Genomic DNA, 25,704 nt, shown 5'->3' with positions numbered 1-25,704 from the left:
AGAGAGAGAGAGAGAGAGAGAGAGACTTGCCCAAATGCCGATATTCCGAATGGACATTTGCCCGAATGCAAAAAATACCCGAATGAGCACTTGCCCGAATGCGACAAGTGCCCGAATGTCACCATCTCACGAGGTACGTCCATTTCCTTCGTAGTCTAAGCCTGCACTGTCCTGTACTGTCCGGGCAGTGTCCTTAAATAGCAGAGTACACACCCAGTCTCATCTGCTGAGAAATATTTCCCAGACCATTACTATACCCAGCCTAACCCCACCAGTAAAACCTGTTTTAATCTAAGGAGCTGAGTCATGGAGAATAACTTCTATAAATAAGAAGAAAATACCATCATGTATAAACTCATGCCTCAGAAAGATCCTGCGAATTCGCTGGCCTATAACCATCAGAAATGATGTTCTATGGTACTTGATTGTTTATTCAACAGTCATCCTTATTTAAGATCTAACGTGTTTTAATATTGTGATGAAGTATTAAGTCTTTTAATTTCACATCTGTGTTATAAACTCAATGTGTTATTATGATCGTTTATGTATTTGTTACTTTTAGCTGTACTGTTTTGTGAAGGCCGAACTACGCAACATAAATTTAAAAAAAACCCCAACTATTTCTGATATTTTTAAAAGAATTTATTTATCATAGAACAAGACAAACACACATTTCTTTATTTTCACTTACACTGCCAGGTGTTTTTTAATTTTAATTTTTTCTAGTTTTATTTCTGCCGACGACCTTACGTCGGATCATTTGAAAAAAAGATATTATACTCTTGAGAATTTAAAATATGTTTTCAGTTTCTATGAACTTGTGTAATTTGTAGCAGCTTCCATGATAGACTGATGTTCAATACATCAATCCGTAACGACAAGGCTTTTGCCGTCTTAGAACATGGTTGAAGCTCGCTGGCCAGTCAGTCCTTTGAAAAGAAAGACATTAATGATGAAAGAGGATAATAGTTTTTTTCTGCTAGAACATATTTTTACCTTAAAGTACTGTAAGATGATTCTGACATCATGGATTTTATTCAGATAAAAAAATATGAGAATATATTTTTTTGACAGTTGATACATTTTAAAACTCGTTCCTCTGACAAAGACACAGAGATCGCAAAACATTTATTTGTCCTTTGGAAATAAACTCCTTGTAAGATCTAAATAATGATTTTAATGATAATGATTTTAAGTTATATAAACTGCTCTAAATTTAACCAAGCAATATACAGGTAATGAATTGATACACCTATAATGATGTATAACTTGCTGGATTAAGTATTGAAGGAAAAGTGAAATCATACACATAGCTTAGCTTTAACAGTTCAACCGTAGTTCCATCTGGAAACGTCCAAAAATATCCACTGCAGTTAAGTATTACCGTCTGGTGTAAAAACGAAACCACAACTGTTACTACTACACACATACAGTCAAATCAACAATACATCGTGTTATAAAAAAACAAATTATCTGCATTTCCTCCACATTTTAAATAATCATGTACCGGTTTTAAAAGCTATAAGTAAATAGTCCAACAATATGCCAGCTCTTTGTCAAACCACAATGTCCATTCGAAGTCCAGGGTCATAAAAATGTAAATTTTCTTTGTTTTTCTTTTAGACGAATATGCACGGTGTATTATAATTGTGCAAAAAAAAAAAAGAAAAAAAAAGAAAATGTTTTTTTTTTCCAAAAAAAATCCTAATGTTTTAAAACCACAGGAGCCGAAATTTTGTATTAATCTTGTATGTCAGTCTTGTTTGTCTATATTACAATAAACACGATAATTTGAATATCATTTTTGTTATGTAGACGATATTTCATATATTAGTACTTCATTGCGTTTTTTGCTTTCTTTCAACTTTTGGACAATTTCCGGAAAAAAAGTGGTTACTCAAAAGCCAATAACCTGAATAAACCTTGATGGACAAAATATCATATTTAATTATTAAATTGTATGCGCAGGCTTCTATCAACTGTTGAACGATTTTCGGTAACCGGAACTTATTCTTTACTACATTTCCGGACGATCGCGATAACTTGAGTACTATTTCAATTATGTTGACGAAATGTAAGAGCTTATACTTTGATTACTTTCATGTTTTTAGTATTCTCCAATAACCAGAAATGGTTCTTTACCTCCTTTCTGGTTTTTTAAAAGACCGACATCATAATTATCTTTCCAGGTATGTGGACAGAATTGCATTGATAAGCATGAGTTTATTTTCTTGACTTTATACCATTTCAAATTACTCAAAAATCATAAGAATAGTAATTTTAAATCACTTTTAGATAGAATTTTTTTTTCTGCACGATTCTTTTCTATGTATGATATAATGGAAAATTACTGATTTAAAATGGTATATTTAGCTTTATTTCCAATCTCTAACAAATCATTGAAATATGCTCATTTTTGTAATTTTCTCAAAAAGCATATTTTAATAAATCTTCACTTCAATGTGAATTCTCAGGCAAAAGGTAAGCAAGTGCCTTGTAGTCCAAATGCACTGAAAGTGCTATTCCCCATACTGTTACATGTGAAAATATGTTAAAGTTTAGTAGAGATCACTCCTGCTTTATTTTTAATTGCATAAAAATAATGCGATTAAGTATGCATAAAGTATAAAATTCAGCCTCTTACCCACTCTGTTGTTCTGTATATGAATTGATCATTAGCGTTACCCAAACGACTATATAGAAATTCTTCTGTAGATTCACTAGCCATGTTGGCAGTCCAGTTTTCTGGCAAAACTCCAGCAGTTAGGCTAAAATGTATGTACAGTATTACAATTGTTATCTATCTATCTATCTATCTATATACTACTAAAACTCAAGTTTGTTTACATGTTTGAATATTTATTTTTTTGTTTATTTTTTTGTTTATTTATTTATTTATTTTTTTGTTTGTCTGATTTGCTACTGGAGAAAATCTGCTCCTTGTGGAGAGCTGTAAAATAGTATGTAGGTAGAGAACAATTTTTGTTTTCAGACAGACTGTTAATCACAAATTTATTTAAAGGCGTTAATTAATTTAATTAATTTATTGATTTATTCATAGGTAGATTAACCACATTAATTTTAAAAGATTAGAAAAACGACTTGACTTGACTGAATAGTGACGGCACATTATTTGTTTAATTTTTTAGCACAATAAGATGGCGGCTTCCATCATAGACTTTGTGGCCCATTCAAAAGTTTAACGCGTTCTAAAGCTAATTTTCTGTCGGCTATGATATTTTAACAATACGTCCGTTTGCTGTATTTATTACGTTCCAACACTTACATCAATTTTCAACGGTCTTTTTCATTTAGTTTTACGATAAATTTCTCTAGATCTACAGATCAGCTGTCGAAGGAAGAACAAGCGTCAAGTTCAAGTTATGAATCTAGATCTAGATCTAGGGCACTAGAATTTACGTAAATTCTACATCTAGAATCTATTTTAGGCCTTAATTATTTTATATAAATCTTTGTTTAGCTTCAACGAACATCTAATTCGAGAATACATGGGATTTATCTATCTAGGTTCTAGATCTAGATATAGTAGGATTACTCACTAACTTGGAGGCGTGGTCGGTTGCTAACAACAATGGCGCCCGCACCGGACGCATGACTTCAGAAAATTTTTAGGCTATATTTACCACGAGCAAAATGGCGGGTTTTCACGTTATATAAACATGCTATAGGTGGCCAGGGCTAGATATGTCAGAAAAGCATTTTAAAATTTGCTTTGGAGAATGAAGGCTAAATTTTAAATCGGTGTCATTAAAATTAATAGAACTTTTAAAAAGATCACCTGTGACGTGATGTTATATATGGATGACCCCCGAGTGAATAGTGACGTCACATGATTTATTTACTTTTTAAAACAACAATGGCGGTTCTATCGAAGATTGTGTTGCCAATTCAGATCCTTAACGCGTTCTAAAGCTAATTTTCTGTCGGCTATAGCTTTAATGATACGTCCGTTTGCTGTTTTTATTACGTTCCAATGCTTATATCAATTTTAAACAATCTTTTTCATTTAATTATAAAATAAATCTGGACTATATCTAGCATCTAAAAAATCAGCTGTAGAAGAAAGTTATTTATAGAACAAGATCTAGAATCTAGGTCAAACAATCATAATTAGTTAAAAAATACAATTCATTTTAAAATCAGAATACATTTTTGAGTTTCTTTAATAAACTATTTTAATCCTTAAATACTTAATATAAATCTTTGCTTTTTTAGCTTCAAGAATACAAGTAATTTATCTATCTAGGGTATAGATCTAGAATTTCTAGATCTAGAATCCTTAGATCTAGATCTAGAAATCTAGATCTAGCAAGAGTTACGGCAAAAACTAGACTTATTCAAACCAGACGTAGAATCTAGATAAATTTATCTCGATCTAGATAATAATGAGTTTCTATTCTGAACTATTTCTGACCTTCATTATTTTATATAAATCTTTGTTTGTTTAGCTATACAATTGGCTAATTTAAGTTAAAATTTAATTTGAAAGATATTAGATCTAGATTTAGGACCTATGCGCGTAAATCAAGTTTCATAAGGAGACTCAAAGAATATAGCTAAAAAAAACGTCAATGATGTCACAAGTTTAGATAGCTAAGTTGGTAGTAATATTGGCTTCCATGCGGGTGTACACCTACACCTACACCAACACCTACACCAACACCAACACCAACACCTACACCTACACCTACACCTACACCTACACCTACACCTACACCTACACCTACACCTACACATACGCCTACACCTACGCCTACACCTACGCATACACCTACACCTACACCTACACCGACACCCAAATCCACATCCACATCCACATCCACATTTCCATCTCCATCTCCATCTCCATCTCCATCTCCATCTCCATCTCCATCTCCATCTTCATCCACATCCACATCTACATCTACATCTACACTACTATTGTGTTTTTATTTTGAGCAATTGCTTTTGTATTCATTGTTTACGCGAGAATAAATGACATCATATTATTGTGTGTGCTTTTTCGGCTTTAGACTATTTTCTACAATATGTTCCATGTGACGTCACGTTTCGTTATCCATATTACTATGCATGTTTTATCTTTTCTTGTGTTTTCTCGATAGTAAAAGTGTTCCCAACAGATATATAGATACACAGACAGCAAAACTATTAATATAGGACGAGATAAATGGCCCGTGGAGGGAGAGATACAACGGGCACTAGTTTGATAGGTTGTTTTTTTCTCAACCTAGCTTCCGTTGTATCTCTCCCTAAGCGGGCCATTTATCTAGTAGGCATAGATTAATGTACAGCTGATGTCAATTGAAAGAAAATCAATTTTAGTGAAATACATAAAAACATAAAAATGTCTAATTTTATTGTTAAAAATGAGTATGCACTTATGTATATTCTTTACATAATATAGATATCCGCAATGGTATTATACTCCAGTATAAAGTGAAAACCTCTAGCATTTAACTACATAGTTCTTTATTTAAAGCTTTACACTTTATATTACTACTAGCCGTCCCGGCCAGGCCCTGCTCTGGCTTCTGTGAAAAACCTTTCTGTTAAAGACCATTACCTGTGTGTTTAGTAGTCATCATAAACCCGGCATTGCCCACCCAAACCACAACCAACCAAAACAACAAAACGCAAACATAACGCTAACACAATTGCAAATACAAACGAAAACAAAAACCTAACAACAAACCCAACCACAACCACAAACACTAATACAAACACAAAGAAAAAACAAACAAAAAAGCTAACGAAAACAAAAACCTAACAACAAACCCAACCACAAACACCAATACCAACAAAAAAAAAAACAACGAAAAAGCAAACGAAAACAAACCAAATCCAAACGCAAAACCAACCAAAAACACAAATACAAACCCAAACAAAAAAAAAACACAAACAAAAACGAAAAAAGGAAGAACAAAAACGAACCAAATCAAAACGCAACCACTAACGCAAACCCACCTAAACACAAAGAAAACACTAACGCGAACATAAACGCCCGGAGCGGAATCACCTGTTTTAGCTTAATGAACGACTATAGTACCCCAACTTATTCACAGTCTTTTGCACTCACTTAAACGAACGCGCCTGTTTCAATTTAATGAACAATTTTAATACTCCAAGCTTATCCGTAAAATACCTACAACATTTGCACTTGATCAATCCCCGCTAATTATGTAATTATTTTTTTTTCCCAACACCAAAATAAAGTAATAAAAAGTAAATTCTTTTCCACTAATGCAATGGTTTTATAAAGGGAAGTAATTGTGTTTTCCTAATTTATCAAAGGGAAGTAAGTGCTATAGGACTAAATAAAGACATAATTAGAATTTTTGTAAAAGATGATATTTTTTAAAAACTTGTGTTTAATGAACATGCCGACAATTATTACTATAATTTGAAAAATGAAAATTATTTCCCAACACTTTCAATAGTAATTTTTTAACTCATAAATTTAGACAAATGCGCACGCTAATTGTCTAACACTTAAATCTATCGAAGACCAACGACAAACATATGTTTTACATACAGAACTGAGCTTTATATATTAGATTGATTAATAACTATCGGAGTAGACCTAGTTTGTCTTAACAACCTAATGAATTAAAAAAAAATAACCTCTACTCAGGATACTCTGTTTATCCCTTTAAATATTTTAAATACTGCCTATTATTTATACTGTTTACTAATTATTATTCTATCATTCGGTTTGCGGATTTGCGGACAAGCTAGGGGTTTTATAGGAGAGGCGTAGCGAGGGGGGGGGGGGGGGGGCATATGTCCACGGGTGCCGACCTTAGAGGCGCCAAAGTGGGTTGAAAAAATTTGCGCGAGGGGGGGGGGTGGAAATCGAAAGTTTTAGGGCGGGGGACAGGGGTGCAAATCGAAAGTTTGAGGGGATGCAAATAACCGGAAAGGGCGCGATTTGGTGCTACGGGCTAGACTGTGAGCAATATGCCTATATGATTGCATTTAAATTGTGTTTATGTTATGAGTGTTGTGTTTATTTTTTCGTTTGTGTTTTTTTTTTGCGTTCGTTTGTGTTGTATTTAGTTTTGTTCTGTTCCCAAGTTGGTACATTTAAAAAAGATTTACCGTGGCGGAGCACGGGATGCAGCTAGTATAAAGTATAGTGCTGTTGATGTACTTGTTTTAAATTGCAAAATAGTATATTTTAGTTTTTTTTTTAAATAAAAAAGGCAGAGTAAAAAAATACGACGCAGCATTCATATATATATATATATATATATATATATATATATATATATATATATATATATATATATATATATATATATATATATATATATGTATATATTAAAAAGACTTACTTCTTTTCAGGTGTGTACCATTTTTCCGAAATTGTCCCGTTTACTATTTTTATTGCATCAACTTCAAATGTAACAATGCCATCTTTTTTTGTTTTGCGGAAGGAAAATTTCTGTTCCTAAACACAATATATAAATTCATATTATATAAGTTTACTAGCCGTCCCGGCAAGGCCCTGCACTGGCCTTGGTGAGAAACCTATCTGTAAAGAACCATGACGTGTGTATTTAGTAATCAGCATATATCCCGGAATTGCCCCCCCCCCCCTAAACACAAACTCAACAAAATCACAATACAAACACGACACAAACACAACACAAACACAATACAAACACAATACAAACACAACACAAACACAACACAACACACTAAAAACACAACACAACGCAAACACAATCACAACACAATCACAATCACAACACAATCACAACACAAACACAATACAACGTAATACAAACACAATACAAACAAAACACAAACACAACATAAACGCAACATAAACGCAACACATTCACAACACAATCACAACACAATCACAACACAAACACAATACAAACACGACACAAACACAATACAAACACAACACAAACACAACACAACACACTAAAAACACAACACAACGCAAACACAACACATTCACAACACAAACACAATACAAACACTACACAAAAACAACACAAACACAACACAAACACAACACAAACACAACACAATCACAACACAAACACACTAAAAACACAACACAACGCAAACACAACACATTCACAACACAAACACAATACAAACACAACACAAACACAACACAAACACAACATAAACACAACACAAACACAAAACAACACGACTCAATACAAACACAACACAAACCGGTATGGCTAGTATTATATAAAATCGTATATCTTCTTGTAGTTTGGTGCAGGTGTCTATAAAAGAGCTTTCTGGTGAGACCGACAAAAGCGAACTCCTTCGTGCGCAAACAAGGCCAGACACAAACGAAAACGCGAACAAAGACAGAAATAATAACCTGCAGGAATTCCCGTTCCCGAATAAAGATGTAATTTGTTACTTCAACTGTCTTTGATTAAAAATAATAAGAAGAAAACAGTACGTTCAGTGTATAGAATAATTAAAATACGGTATTAAAAATACCTGTCTGGGCTCCGGAGGATGCCCGTATTCGATTCACTTAAAGATTATAGTAACCTTTATTATCCATAGTCTATCGTACCGTTTAAAGCAAAATTATGCACCAAAGCCCAGGGCACCAAATTGAACCCTAGTGGGGCGCCGGCGGGAGCGCCTGTTTCAATTTAGTGAATAATTATAATACTCAAAGCTTATCCGTTAACGGAAAGAAATAAACATATAGGACATGTAGGACCTGGCTTATTAACTGTTATTGATTTATAAAATAATTAGTACACAGTACGTTCAGTGTATAGAATAAATAAAAGGCGGTATTAAAAAATACCTACCACATTGCACTTGATCGATCCCCGCTAGTTATGTAATTATTTTTTCCCAACACCAAAACAAAGTAAAAAAGTAAATTCTTTCACCCGATGTAATGTTTTTTAAGGAAAGTATTTGCGTTTTCCTAATTTATCAAGGGAAGTAATAAGTGCTAAAGGACTAAATATAAATAATTTTCAAACATAATTAAAATTTTGAAAATGATGATATCTTTTTAAAATTTTGTGAAATGAACATGCTGGCAATTATTATCGTAAGTTTGAAAAATGAAAATTGTTTTACAATACTTTCAGTTTAAATTTTTTAAGCCATAAATTTAGACAATGAGTACCTTTGACATTTAACACTTGAGGCAATAGAAGTATCATTTTTTCTTATATTTCTTTTTAATCCTCGATCACAAGCATTTTACATACAAAATATACGTATAAATCTTAAAAATCAGAGCCCTACACGACCAACCCCAACACGTCCAACCACAAAGGACAGGACCACAACAAAAAGGAAAACTTTTACACCCAATTCACTAATCCCAAAACAGACTAAGGCGGACCAGGTATTAAAAGCAGTGTAAGTAACCTCACAATTATAACCCTCAACATACAAAGCACAAAATACAAAGGCAAGTACGTAAGACAATTAATCGACAAACATAAACCTGACTTCATTTTACTACAAGAAACTAACTACAAAAATAAATTCACTGCAGACAAATTCACTCACAACTTAGGGTTAACTCAAGCACACCACAGCTACAGTTCACTGATCACGGGTAGTGGGTCAACAATTTTTAACACATCAAACAAGTTCAACATAACAGATAAGCACGCCGACTCTGAAGGAAAATTAGCAATAGTTACAATCGAGCGACAAGGGGGAAAACTAAGCATAGTCAATGTACACGGACCACATAGACCCAAAGACAGTAAATTTTATGAAAACCCGGAACAATTATTAACTAACAGATACAACCAACATGACATTATTTTGGCCGGGGACTTCAATTTCGTGGAAGACAGATTAGACATTGTAGTAGGGGTGTCAAACTGATTTTTTAAAACGGTCCCAAAGCTTTTTTGAAAGTTGCTATGTCAAGAACTCATGATTCTAAGATAGTGTGCACTGCATTTGTTCATGTATCTCAAGTAGTAAAAAAGTTATGGCGTTTTAAAAAATTGGTTTTTAATTTTTTTTTTCAACATCCTAAAAAGTTCCATGTTTGAGAGGTTATATCTATAAAAGTATATGTCACAAACACAAACTTTTGAACTCAACACACACATACTGTAATATATTGAGATAATTGTGAGGTCAAGGGAACTCACTCTTCTTGTATTAGTTATATTTATAATGTTGTTATTATGAGTGATGTCTCTTATATGTTGTTCTTCCTCTTCCGGTTAACAAATAATAAAGATGGCTTCATGCTGATGGCTTCTGTCTCCGTTGTATTCATAATCTATCACATTGGCGACGAGGATAAATAATCCACTAGAAAGAGCACCTACTTACTCAAAAAAGAGGTTTGCTAGAGCATATTGGCTAAGTATTTCTAGGAAAATGGCGCTGTATGGCCAAATAAAAGAATTTGATTCGAATGATGAAATCATTCATGATTATCTAGATAGGTTAAGCTTTTACCTTGAAGCTAACGACGTGACGATAGAAGCCAAAAAGAGAGCTGTTTTGTTAACAGTCATAGGGCCTCAACAATTTAGGCTATTAAAGGACTTATGCGCACCAGCTAGTCTAACTACCAAGAGCTTTAACGAGCTGAGCAAATTGCTAACAGACCACCATGTGCCTGCCCCATCAAAGTTTCTATGTCGAGCTGGATTTGACGGTAGGACTCGTCAACCAAACGAGTCAATATCAGAATATGTTGCTGCTTTACGTCATTTAAGTAGATTCTGTGAATTCGGCGATACGCTGTCTGACAGACTATGTGAAAAGTTTGTGACAGGTGTAAACAGTCCTGATGTTCAAAGAAAGTTGCTGCTCGAGTCAGATCTCACATTAGAAAAAGCAATACAACTTGCAACTTCATTCCAGCAGTCATCCGAGGCGGCGAGATCTCTAACGTCATCAGAGATCCATGCAGTAAACAGCAGGTTAGTCAACAAACACCAACCCCATCAGAGCATTTCAACTTATGCTAAACAGCCTGCACGTTTAAAGCCTAGATCTAAATCTAGTAATAATGATCAAAAATGTCATCGATGCAAAGGTCCCCATGCATCTCATCGATGCAAGTTCAAGTTAGCAACTTGTTATAAGTGCAGTAAGCAAGGTCACGTTGCTAAGGCCTGCTTTGCAAAGTCTTCGTCTGTTGCTAAATCTAGCCAGTCAAGACAGTACCGCAACCAAAGGCAGCACTATGTTAACTCTCACCAAGACTACCTAACCCAACCAATGAACCACTCTACCTGTGAAAATGCTCAAACTGATTCGCAGCCGGATTTCAACCTGTTCTCTGTGAAATCAATAAGTCATGCTCCCATCAATGTACTAGTTAATATCAACGGTAAGAGCATCAGCTTCCAACTTGACACTGGAGCATCTCTAACAGTCATCACAAAGAAGGACTTTGACGCTGTCACAGGAGGATCAGTGCCTCTACAACCATGTCACAAGTGTCTAACAACATACACTGGTGACAATGTTCCGGTAAGAGGAGAGTGTATGGTTCATGTAAGTTATAATGGTCAAAGTGTTAAACTTCCTCTTCTTGTGGTTGAAGGAAATGGACCACCATTACTAGGTAGGAACTGGTTAGTTGATCTTAAGTTAAATTGGGAGAGTATATGTTCATTGAACAATGCAAGAGAATCTAGTCTTACTTCAATAGATAAAGTTATATCTGAAAATGAAAGTGTTTTTGGTAATCCTGGATTACTAAATGATAGAACAGTAAAGATAAGCATTAAAGACACAAATCCAAGATACTGCAAAGCTAGAGTTCCACCTTATGCAATGAGGGATAAAGTTAAAAATGAGCTAAGTAGATTGGAATCTAATGGCATCATAAAGAAGGTAGACTATTCCGATTGGGCAACGCCCATTGTGCCAGTGTTAAAGAAGGATGGTTCTGTAAAAATTTGTGGAGACTATAAAGTCCACTGAATAAGCAAATAGAGCTAAATAGGTACCCTATTCCTAACATTGAGGAAATTTCTTTGAATTTGGCAGGAGGAGACAAATTCACTGAATTAGACTTTAGTCATGCTTACACTCAACTAGAACTGCATCCAGATTCAAAAGTCTATACGACAATAAACACACATAAAGGACTCTACCAATATGAAAGACTATGTTTTGGTATATCATCCAGCCCTGGAATTTTCCAAGCTGTCATGGACAGTATTTTTAAGGATATTCCAAATGTTTGTGTTTACTTTGACAATGTGTACATAACTGGTAAGAATGACACTGAACATCTTAAAACACTAGATAAAGTTTTGAAAATAGTTGGTGAAAAAGGTTTAAAGATAAACAAAGATAAATGTCAATTCATGCTGACAGAAATTAGTTTTCTTGGTTATATTTTAAGCAAGCAAGGTATCAGACCTCAACCTGAGAAAACAAAAGCCATTAAAGAAGCACCCAAACCTGAAAATACCCAACAACTGAGAGCTTTTTTGGGCTTGATAAATTACTATGCAAAGTTCATAGGAAATCTGTCTGGTAAACTATCACCACTGTACAAGCTGCTACAGAAAAATGCAACTTGGCACTAGGGTAAACAACAAGAAGCTGCTTTTAATACAGCAAAAGAAGCTTTGTCTTCTGACACCTTACTAACTCACTATGACCCAGGGAAAAGACTTATATTAACATGTGATGCTTCACCAGAAGGTGTAGGAGCAGTCTTATCCCACATAGATAAAAAGGGTGACAGACCCATTGCTTTTGCCAGTAGATCTTTGAACCAGGCTGAGAAAAATTATTCTCAGTTAGATAGGGAAGGCTTAGGCATCATTTTTGGTGTTAAGAAATTTCATAAGTTTCTGTTTGGTAGGAAGTTCACCATCTTTACAGATCATAAACCATTGCTAGGTTTATTTGGAGAAAACAAAACCCTACCTGAGCATGCCTCACCAAGAATTCAAAGATGGGCTATCACACTAACTGCATACAATTATGAATTGAGATACAAACCTGGATCTGAGAATAGTGCAGATAGTCTTAGTAGATTACCTTTAAAAAACCAAAGCCTTAGCTATATACCAGAAGATGTATTTGTTCTCTTCACTATCATGGATAACTCCAATATAAATGTGAATGATATTAAAAGAGAAACACAAAAAGATGAGTGCTTAATAAAAGTATATGAGTACTGTAAGAATGGTTGGCCTGAAGAGTCTGTGAATGATGACTTAAGGCCATATAAAATAAGAAAAATGGAATTAAGTCTAAAAGATGGAGAAGATGCAGTCCATTATTAGTCAGAGTTGTCTAAACAAAGTATTTATAACTTAATAAATGATTATGGTGATATGGCAATTTCAAATGCTTTTAAAGAGAATACATTAGTAAGAAAGAATGTGATCATCAAACAACTTTGCTAACATCATTAGCACTTACAGAAACTAAAAGGGTAACATCAAAAGAAAAAAAAAAGAATTTTGCCATTTAATACACCCACTTCAAATACTGGATCACAGTTGCAAATTGATATGGTCCAGGATAGTACTTTTAAACAGTATTTTTGGTTACCAACAAGCACTATCAGATTACATGAGAAAATTGATCAATCAAAGAAATCTATGTCAGTTAAGGATCTGAATAATAGCATAATACTTTCAGATGCCAATTCAAAAATAGTCCCATTAAATCATGACAAAACATCCACTGAAGAGAATTTGGGTATAATGAGAATGTGTATCTAAGAAATTATGGGAGAAGGGAAAAATGGATACCAGGTCAAATTGTTCAATGTACAGGACCTGTGTCTTATAAAGTAAAAACAAGTGATGGACTTATTGTCCGTAGACATGCAGACCAGTTAAAAATAACTTGTGCAGATAATAAGTGTGAATCTGTCAATCCCACCAAATCTGATCTGTTCACACCAACTCAGTTTGTTCCACAACCAAGTTCTGTTGATATGAGTGAACCAAGTTGTCTAGAGTCAGAAAATGTAAATTCTGGAGTTAATGATTTAAATCCTAGACCTCCTGAGATAGAGAATCCAGATGGTCAGAATCTTGAGGCACCAAATCAAAAGCCACTGAGAAGGTCAAGCAGGACAATCAAAGTCCCAAATAAGTTAGACCTATGATTTTAAAGGTCAAAAGGACTTTGACATCATTGTTTTATATTTTAATTATGTTGTAACATATTGTGCATTGTTTGTAAGGATGTAATCTACCATAATTTTCATGTTACAATATAATTGGTGATTTTAGGATACTATCAATTGTTCTATGGAGAGATGTGTTGTTGTGTTCTAAGGGTAAAGGGATGTAATATATTGAGATAATTGTGAGGTCAAGGGAACTCACTCTTCTTGTATTAGTTATATTTATAATGTTGTTATTATGAGTGATGTCCCTTATATGTTGTTCTTCCTTTTCCGGTTAACAAATAATAAAGATGGCTTCATGCTGATGGCTTCTGTCTCCGTTGTATTCATAATCTATCACACATACAGAGAGTACAGACTCAATTTTTTTCAAACCTCAAAAATAAGTACATCATTTAAATTAATTGCATTGAAATTGGTTTTTCTCACTTTTTGAAAAAATTGAAAAGGGAAGTAAAAAACACATTGTACATTTCCCATATTCTGCTAACATCCCACTTATGGGACGGTTGTAAAAAATTGCTAAAATTGGTTAAAAACTAGTTAAAACACAAATTATGTTTCATTGTATTTGAAAATGGTTATACTATTGAATTTGTGTGTGTTTTGTGAAAAATTTTAATATAGAAAAAAGTTATAGCGCCGGCTTTGCAGGGGTTGTCAAAATGGCGGAAAAAAGAAAACATGCGCACAGAAAAATGCATATCTTCTAAAAAAGTAACAATTTTTTCTAACTACTTCGTTATATCACGTGTACAACAAGCGTCCCATAAGTGGGACGTTAGCAACGAATGGCCCCATGTAGATTGTTACACAAACGTCACATTAATTGGACACTAGTGAGAAACACAGATGCAAATATTTACGTTAAATGGTTATTCATGGCGAAACAATTGTTGACTAATGACTTTGTTAACTGTTGACTTTGGTGTGTTAAGTAGTATTTATAGATATTTAATTATGACCTTGACCTATATTTACTTATATAATATTGTATAAAAAATTGAAAATATTTTTTTTTTAAAAACTTACATTTTACTTTTAAGTTTTCAGAATTACACTAACTAAAGTATTTAATTCCATTGAATATAAACTAATTTAGTATTGCTGTAAATTGACCAGTATGTAATATTAAAATAATAACCAACCAGAATAATAACAATGGTCACGATTTAGGTGAAAAAATTCAGTCATGGGGGTTGGTTAACAAAAGATGGAAAGAGTCTTTATACAAGAGAGCTCAAACTACATATAACACAAATGTCAATTAGCTGTGTACTATTGTCATGCCCCAATAATATTCACCTCCAAAGGTTCCCCATACCAGTTTTACTTTGTTAACTTTTACGAGGCTTTGTAAAGGGATTGCAGGTGCTAGATTGGTGCTAGATCGTGAGATCATACATGGATGAGAGCCATGAACACTCAATACGGGCTCCTAGAGATGAATCCGGGCCCTATAAATGAGATTTATGATGTCCTAATGTACACCTATGGAGGGGGGGGGGATGGATAGCGAGGGTAACAAAAGAGAAGATGGCTGGATGACTTCTGGGACTGGACCGGATGGTCTTTTGCAAATTCACTGAAGGCAGAGTTTCTTCCAGGCGTCACTGAGAGGGGGGGGGGGGGCATCTGCCCCCAGAACAAAATAGAATTTATATAGAAAATATACTTTTACCAGTACACTACCATTTTTCCGGCCTAAACTTATAAAATTTTTTTTTTCTATTTGGATTCTAGATCTAGATCTTGAGATTCTAGATCTAGATTCTAGACTAGATCTAAATCTACGCAAAAACTAGACGTAGACGCTAAGTCGCTAAGATCTAGATTTAGACTCTACTTACTCTAGAATCTATTCCAAAAATATAATTATCTTTTAAACTATTTCAGGCCTTAATTATTTTATATAAATCTTTGTTTGTTTAGCTATGAACTGGCTAATTTGGGATAAAAAAAAGGAATTTGAAAGAATAGGCATATTCGCGTAAGTTAATTTTTCAGCCTCCGTGATTTATAATGTGCCTAAATAGCTGAGATGATAGTGTACTTAATACCACGCAGGTGGTGCGTGATCGAGACTGCTAAGTCAAACTTAATTTTTTATTTTTTTTAATATGTGAATCTTTTGATTTCAGACTATAAGGAAAGGAACTACTTCATTCAAATTTGCTTTAGATCTAGATAGATCTACTCATCAAGACGTACGCTACGAAATATATACAATTGTATCGGTCAAACTAATACAAATTACTTAAAAACAACATAATGACTATTGAATAGCCAGATTTTCTACGGAATCATTTAAGTCACTTAATCAGTGTGTGCCTGTGTTATGTTAAATGTGTCGGATTTTTAGCTAATTAGTTATTTCTTTGCTTTGGCACTAATATCGTTCAGCGTGTAGTAAAGCACATTGCGTTTTGATCAAGAACTATTTCATAAATTATTTTTCTCAAGCAAGTACGACATTTTAAAATATATTCACGTGAAACGGGTACCGATCAGGGGCGGAACTACAGTGCCGCCAGACCCCGCAATGCGGGGGGGGGGGGGGGGGGCACGCCATTTAGTGGCCCACGGCCGACCCTAATAATTTTTATTATAGTTTAAAAAATCTAATTTTCTTGCATTTTGACTTGATGTTTGTTTTGTAAAACGATTACCGTAGCTGCGGTTGGATTATCTTTATTCTATAGACACCACCCCACGCTCTTGTATCTTCTTTTTCCCTTTGTTTTTAAACCACTGTGAAAGCCATGTCCTCTCTCTCCTACAATTAAACTTAACAAAGATAAGCAAACGTCCAAACCACTTCCATGACTTATTTCCCTTTTTTAAATAGTCAAATTGGGGTGTTCTTAAGCTCCTTTTAATCGATTTGTACTAAACAAATTAAAAAGCAATTACTTCTCTTACTAAATATTTTTTCATAAAGAACTTACTAAAGAATGACCTTGCATAAAAAGGAAATGTATTTAAAATTAATAATATAAATAAACCGGGAGTGATATCCCCTAAACTTTCTCGAATATTCTAATATAACACTACGTGGGATGTCAACTCGGAATATAGACATGATTTTTGTTTACTTAAACTTTTAAAAATAGAATAAAATCTCGTAGAAAAAAAAATTGCACACCAAATGAACGCCAAATAAAATGTGCATAATACTAATAATAGTGCGCAATATTATTAGTACTTTATAAATTTACATTAGTTTTTTGAGATATCAGAAATAGCGTAAATTAGTATTTCCGGTCAAAGGAAATTACCCAAAATTTGATAGAAGGTAGAGAATTAGATCTTTTACTTACATGTGAAATTTCATTTATCTATGTGAAATAGTATTCAAGTTATAGGCTTTTGAAACAGTCAAAGTAGGAAAAGAACCACTTCCGGTTATTGGAAATCGCTCAAAAGTTGATACAGATCTACGATTTTGATATAATACTTATATTTAAAATTTATCCTGTTTTCACACACACACACACACACACACATACACACAGAATACGGACAAGATTGCAAAAATATGTTTTTCCGACTCAGGGAGCCCTAAAACGTCGAGATTTGCAAAAATCTCAAATTTTTTTTTTCACGATTACAACACTTTCTCTATACTTCGTATATACGAGAAAGTAATTATATATAAACCGGGAGTCTAATCATTGAACGGCGTTATAGTTTTAATAATAAAAATATACTGAAGAAATAAACTATCAAAACTAGACTCACAAACTTGTTTATTAAGTAGCTACATGCTTTTATTTATCTTACTGAACTATCAAGCCTCTAAAACTTGCTAACATCAATTTAGAAAAGCTTGATGGTGCGTTGTTAACGAAGAAAACGGCCATTTTCTTCGACCGGACCTAGAGCTACTTTAGTGATCGCTATAGTGTGTTTTGTCGATCTCGGCCTTTTTTGAACATGCTCAGAAATGATCAACAAAATATGTGTTATAACAGAAAAAAGGACCATCTTTCTGAATATGATTATAAAAAGTTATACGATGATAGAATCACATGGTAATTTTCAAATTTCTTAGTTTTTTTAACATTTAAAATATTTAGTCTATTATGCATTTTTTTGTTTTGTATCCCACTAAAGGCTATTCAATTCTGAAACATTTTACATGTATTTATAAAGAAATACATTGAACGGTCAAAAAAGGCCCGCGAGTTGAATGAGAGAGAGGTCAAAATCAGTTACTCGACTGCCGTTGAAAAATCATCTCGGTGATAGTATTCAATCGGTAAATGAGATATATTGTTTAATATCAACAACTATAAAAATTACACATAATTAGAGGACTTACAATCTACTTTTTAATGGTACCAAGTTTATTACTATATGAGCCTTTTTACTTTCTCGTATATACGTAGTATAGAGAAAGTATTGTAATCGTGCAAAAAAAAAATCGAGATTTTTACAAATCTCGACGTTTTACACCTCACTGATACGGAAAAACATAATTTTGCAATCTTGTCCGTATGTCTGTGTGTGTGTCTGTGTGTCTGTGTGTCTGTGTGTCCGTGTGTAAACACGATAACTTGAGTACCGTTACAGCTAGGTTGATGAAATTTCATATATAAGTATTATATCAAAATCGTAGATCCGTATCAACTTTTGAGCGATTTCCGACAACCGGAAGTGGTACTTTTTCTACTTTGAATTTTTCAAAAGCCTATAACTTGAGTACTATTTCAGATAGATACATGAAAGTTCACATGTAAGTATAAGATCTAATTCTCTACCTTCTGTTAAATTTTGAGTAATTTCCGTTGACAGAAAGTAGTAATTTACGCTACTTCCGATTTCTCAAAAAACTAATGTAAATTTTAAAAGTACTAATAAAATTGCGCACTATTATGCGATTTTTTATTTCGCGTTCACTTGGTGTGCAATTAATTTGTCTACGAGATTTTATTCTATTTTTAAAACTTTAAGTATTTAAAATGGATTAAAAATCATGTCTATAGCCCGAGTTCCCATCCCCTGTTATTTTATATAAAAATATTCGAGAAAGTTTAGGGGAGATCACTCCCGGTTTATTTATTATCGAAACTATGAAGTGAAAAGCTACTATATTTGGGCGACGCGAGCGGAAACGGCGTTTTTACGGCCGTTTGACATACCTAATTGTAGGACTAAAAGACATAATTCAAAACCGCTTAACCGCAGACAATCCACACCCCGACTTAATCAACAACATTAAAACATATTTCAATTTAGTCGACACATACAGAGCGCAATATCCACACACCATACAAACCACCAACGGAAGTAACGCATCTGGGAATAGATACCGTCTAGAAAGAATTTACGCCCCATCGAACATGAAAATCAACAAAGTAGAACATCTATTCTGAACACTACAATTTAGCGACCATACAGCAGTTCTGACAACTTTAAAAAATGAACAAACACAAAACAAACCAAAACACAGCACATACTGGAAATTCAATAATACACTATTACTAGACGAGCACTAAATCAACACTATAAAAGACACAATACAATTTTACACGCAGTCATCACCAACATTTAAGAAAATCCAACATTGGGAAGATTTAAAACAAGACATTAAGGGGGTATCTATTCAGTATGCATGTAGCATCAATAGCGTAAGGGCCCACTATAGAAACTAAACTAGAAAAACAACTAAGTATACTTAACGAAATCAACAACAACAAAGAACAAATAAACTCAATAGAAACGGAACTATCTAAAATACAAGAGCACAAATATAGAGGAGCGCAAATTAGAAGTAGAATTGAGCAAATAGGCTCGGAAAATCCCACACACCACACCTTAATTTTAGAACATAGCTTTCAGAGGGCAAAACAAATCACACATTTCATAGACATCAATAACCAAGAGACGACTGACCCGGAAAAAATTCAATCAATATTTAGAGGCTATTATACGCAACTATACACGTTCGAAGAGACAAACACAGACATACAAAACAAATACCTTAAGTTTATTAAACCCTTACAAGACAGCGACAAAATTAATATTGACACCTCCTTTCAGTCAGTCAACATAACCAAAACCATACTCAAATTAAATTCAAACAAATCACCAGGACCGGACGGCCTACAAGCGAATTTTTCTAAAGCCTTTTCAGCCGACATAGCTCCCCTTCTTTTAGCTACCTTTAGAGAAATGTTTCTGCTAGAACAATGCCACGAAAACTCCAACAGATCATACATAACATTAATACGCAAACCTAAAACCGATCCTAAACTAACCCAAAACTATAGACCTATTTCTCTCCTAAACACTGATTACAAAATTCTATCCAAAGCTCAAGTCTCCAAAATTGAACCACACTTGCATAAAATTATACATGTAGATCAACAATGCAACATCACAGGTAGGAACATACAAAATCACAATCACTTAATTAGAGACATCATCCACTACACACACGAGAAAAACACAGGTGGTCAAACCCCCTATGGTCAAACCCCTTATGGTCAAACCCCCTATGGTCAAAACACCTGTGGTCAAAGGTCCGCGCACCTCCCTCCAAACCGAGAAATCTATCATTCTAATAATAGACACTTTCCTTGACTTTGGGCTAAGTAGCGGGTCAAAAATTAACCTGATGAAAACCAAAATCATGGGACTTGGACGTTGGATCAACAAACCAAATTACCCACTTAACATGATAGGTACCAACACATTAAAACTTTACGGCATAACCAACTACAGCAACCCACACACCAATAACGATGATGAATGGAAACAAGTCTCATGCAAAATCCAAAACACATAGCACTTTATAAATTTAGCTCAACAACAATTTTTGCTAGGTCATCTATAATTAATAGTTACGTAATCCCAAAAATTACCTATAAAGCCACGGCTAAAACAATCCCAAAACCAACAATTAAACATCTGAATAAAATCATTAGAGAGTACATATTTTAGACCACAATTACAAACATTAGCCACAACACGTTAGTACAAAACAAACTTCATGGAGGAATAACCTTCACGACATACAGACCAAAATCAATACATTCAGACTAACACACATTAGCAGAATAATTTGTCAACCGAACTTTGCTCAACAAACTTACAAAAATCAATAATACAATTCCACATTACATAGGAGGAAAAGACAGTCCCTTTTACACAGAATGCTTAAAAATATTTGATAACAATGAAAAACTTGTACACGAAAAATCACAAAACATTTACAAAAAGTTAGTGCAAAAATTCTCAACCCCATTATACAACAGAATTCAATGGTGTAGGAAATACGCTCTAACAGACACAATAGACACTTTTAGGAACCTACACCTCAAAACCAACACACCCAAAGCCAGGGAAATAACATCCAGACTCGTTTACAATTCAACATCCCTAGCAAAACAACAGAAACCCAATAGCCCACTATGCAGACAAAACACACCCGAAACCGAAACGCACATCTATTTAGAATGCCCCACCATACAAAACACGAAAAAGACGCTAGAAACCAAAATAACAAAAAACGGGACCTTCAACATCGATGTAGTTATAACCCTAAACAAAATCCCTTAACAAAGAGACAGGACGGACCTACAGCAAAAAGCAAGGACTGTAGCTATCTATAGAAAGACTATTTGGAAAAGTAGAATAAAAGCAAAACACGACAAGGTATAGTTCACGGCACACGTACTAGACTTGATTTATCGTAGACGACTCGACATATACCATAATTAGCAACACCACAACGTAAAGAACATATTAAACTGCATTGGCCACCTGGCCCGCCTAATCCTAACCGACACATCCCCTTTCATCACACCCTCCCCGCCCCTAAACCTCATTATCATATTATACTGCCCCCATTACTGCATCCCCTTTGTCCCCATGACCCCACCCCTGTGTTGTAATACTATGTTAAATACTTAAGATGATGTATTATCCAAATACATTTCTAACAACATTAATTTGACTCCCACCCCCCCCCCCCCCACAACCCCCATGTCCCCACCTTGTTTCACATCATTTATCATTTTGTCATTCAGGTTCCTATTGTTGCTTGTTTGTGTATTGTTTTATTTACACAGCCTACAAACAAACATTGTAAAGGCATTATTTGACACTGTTTTACTATTATCATACATGCAGTGTTTCTTCCAGGCTTTTTTCTCCGGGGGGGGCACTTGAAATTTTTGGGGGGCGGTAGATTTTTTTCGGGGGGGGGGGGGGGGCGGACACTGTTAAAAGTATATATTTTCTATAAAAATCATATAAATTTCATTTCGTTCGGGGGGAACACAAACCAACTGCACAAAATACGTTGGGAGGTGTTTCAACTGCCAACAACCGGGTCACATGATTAAGAACTGTCCGCATAGAAACTCAAACGTTGGGGTCAATAACCAGGCTGCGGGTCAAGAAAACCCCAGAGACACAAACACTCATGCGCCACACAGTTATTACAGCCAACAACATAGACCGAGGCAGGACGGAAATCATAACAATGATTACAACAACCACAACAGTAGCCCAGATAATGAGGGAGTAGAACAAGCACCGTTACTACAGATCGCACCGAAAATGTCAACGCTAATGGTGAATGTGGGAGCTTATACGGTAGAGGCGGTTAGAGACACGGGTTGCTCTACTATTGCTGTAAAAAGTAGCTACGTCAAACAGCACAAATACACGGGTGAATGGAAAATGGTAGAGGTGTTTGGTGGCACGGTCATACGCCTACCGATAGCACTGATAAACATTAAATCACCGTATGTGACGGGACAAGTCCCAGCCTTAGTATTCGAACGGGGATCATTCGACGTAATCATCGGGAATGATATCGGGAGAGAGACCATACCACAAAACTATCATTCTAATGCAGCGGTAAGGTGATATTTGATCTGGTCACAGTCTGGGACGGAGCACACAACAAGACGGCGGTGAGACAACACACGTGTAAGACATTTGTTCTACAATATACATTATGTAGCATGGCGTCTTTCGACAAGTTGTACCGAAGGAGAGAAAAATCGACGCCGGATCCAAAGTTAAAAACAAGTACCGGTATACTTTTGTTAAGTTTCTTTCGTATGTATGTTTACTGTGTTTATTGTTAATTGTTATATACGAGAAATGTAAATGATGATGTTCTTGCAGAGACTGAAGGTGGATTGTACCCAACAAAAGTATGCTACGGGTGGTGCCGAGTCAACGATCGGTTGTCGTTTGTGTGTGATGTTTAATTAAACATATTTCAAATGTTCTATACAGGGTTACTATGTAGCTATTCTTGGGAATGTAATATGTACATGATTTCCATGTCTTCGTACTAGGTGTATTTTACAGAGTACAAGTTTGATATGGTGCGTCTATTCGGTGTACTACAGACTTACGGAAAGTCATTGGAGAGATAACTCAACTGTCCCATTGCGACTGCTAACATCGTAGTTATATATATATATATATATATATATATATATATATATATATATATATATATATATATATATATATATATATATATATATATATATATATATATACATATTGTGTTGAGTTATTGGTTTTCTTTTTTTGTTAATTCCGCTGATTGCATCAGCTAGGGACAGATGGAGGGTAGGCCTATGTGGCCATGTAATGTGTATGAAAGGTGAATACGTGGAAAGGATCACTGCGTGTGTGTATGTATCATGTAGTGAGACGCGAGGCCGGGTGTGTTGACGTGTATGTTGTTGTACGGAGTGAACGAGGGTACAAGGCAAGCGACTGGTCGGGTGACAGTGGCCGTGTTGTGAGCGAGAGAAAGTTGGTGTGTAGGGATGAATGCGGAGGACAGTTGAAGGTTGAGGGAAAAGCAAACAGGTTGATGTGCGACTAGGGGCGCGTTTGAAGAGAAATAAAGGATACTGTGATACCTAGCCTCAATCGTGTTGGTTGTGCATTCTTTGAGATTCAGACACCCTCACACACATCTATACATATATGCATAAATACACATACATATACACATATATACATATGTAAATTTATACATATGTATATATAAACATATAAACATATATACACATATACATATGTACACATACACATACGCATATATACACATATATACATATGTACACATATACATATATACATATATACATATATACATATATACATATATACATATATACATATATACATATATACATATATACATATATACATATATACATATATACATATATACATATATACATATATACATATATACATATATACATATATACATATATACATATATACATATATACATATATACATATATACATATATACATATATACATATATACATATGTACATGTATACATATATACCTATATACGCATACACATATGTACACATACACATACACACATATACACGTACAAACATATACAGACATATACATACATACATATATACATATATACATATATACATATGTACATATGTACATATGTACATATATTCATATATACATATATACATATATACTCATATACATATGTACACATACACATACACACATATACACATATATACACATACACATATACATATATATATATATATATATATATATATATATATATATATATATATATATATATATATATAAATATATATATATACATATATACATATACACATAACCAAAAATATACACACATATACACTCATATACACATATAAACATATAAACATATACACATGTACACATATACACATATACACATATACACATATACACATATACACATATACACATATACACATATACACATATACACATATACACATATACACATACACACATATACACATATATACATATATATAAACACAAATATACATATATACATATACACATGCATATATATACACATATACATATATACATATACACATATACACATACATACACATATACACACATATACATAAATACATATATACATAACACACATATACACACATACACACATACAAACATACACACATACAAACATATAAACATATACACATATACACATATACACATATACACATATACACATATACACATATACACATATACACACATACACATATACACACATACACACATACACATATACACATATACACATATACACATATACACATATACACATATACACATATACACATATACACATATACACATATACACATATACACATATGCACATATGCACATATGCACATATGCACATATACACATATACACATATACACATATACACATATACACATATACACATATACACATATACACATATACACATATACACATATACACATATACACATATACACATATACACATATACACATATACACATATACACATATACACATATACACATATACACATATACACATATACACATATACACATATACACATATACACATATACACATATACACACATATACACATATACACATATACACATATACACATATACACATATACACATATACACATATGCACATATGCACATATACACATATACACATATACACATATACACATAT

The 25,704-nt window shown here is 34.0% G+C and overlaps 1 protein-coding gene across 3 annotated transcripts in view; it reads right to left on the bottom strand.

Moving 5' to 3' along the window:
* Positions 1 to 626: 626 nt before the first annotated feature.
* LOC131927604 (uncharacterized) overlaps positions 627 to 25,704 on the bottom strand; it is a 96,893-nt gene continuing 71,815 nt past the window's right edge. For all 3 annotated transcript variants that reach the window (XM_059283315.1, XM_059283314.1, XM_059283313.1), the window contains exons 4-7: positions 7,356 to 7,471; positions 2,645 to 2,768; positions 1,308 to 1,387; positions 627 to 929 (exon numbers count right to left, since the gene is read on the bottom strand). In XM_059283315.1, the coding sequence (XP_059139298.1) occupies positions 857 to 929; positions 1,308 to 1,387; positions 2,645 to 2,768; positions 7,356 to 7,471 (393 nt within the window). In that variant the 3' untranslated portion in view covers positions 627 to 856. The remainder of the gene's footprint in view (positions 930 to 1,307; positions 1,388 to 2,644; positions 2,769 to 7,355; positions 7,472 to 25,704) is intronic.

Source organism: Physella acuta, unplaced genomic scaffold, assembly GCF_028476545.2.
Source record: "Physella acuta isolate Inbredline_101_S28 unplaced genomic scaffold, ASM2847654v3 ptg001423l, whole genome shotgun sequence".
Classification (NCBI taxonomy): domain Eukaryota; kingdom Metazoa; phylum Mollusca; class Gastropoda; family Physidae; genus Physella; species Physella acuta.
Note: the sequence above shows the minus strand (reverse complement) of the source record. Positions and strands in the feature narration are given on the sequence as shown.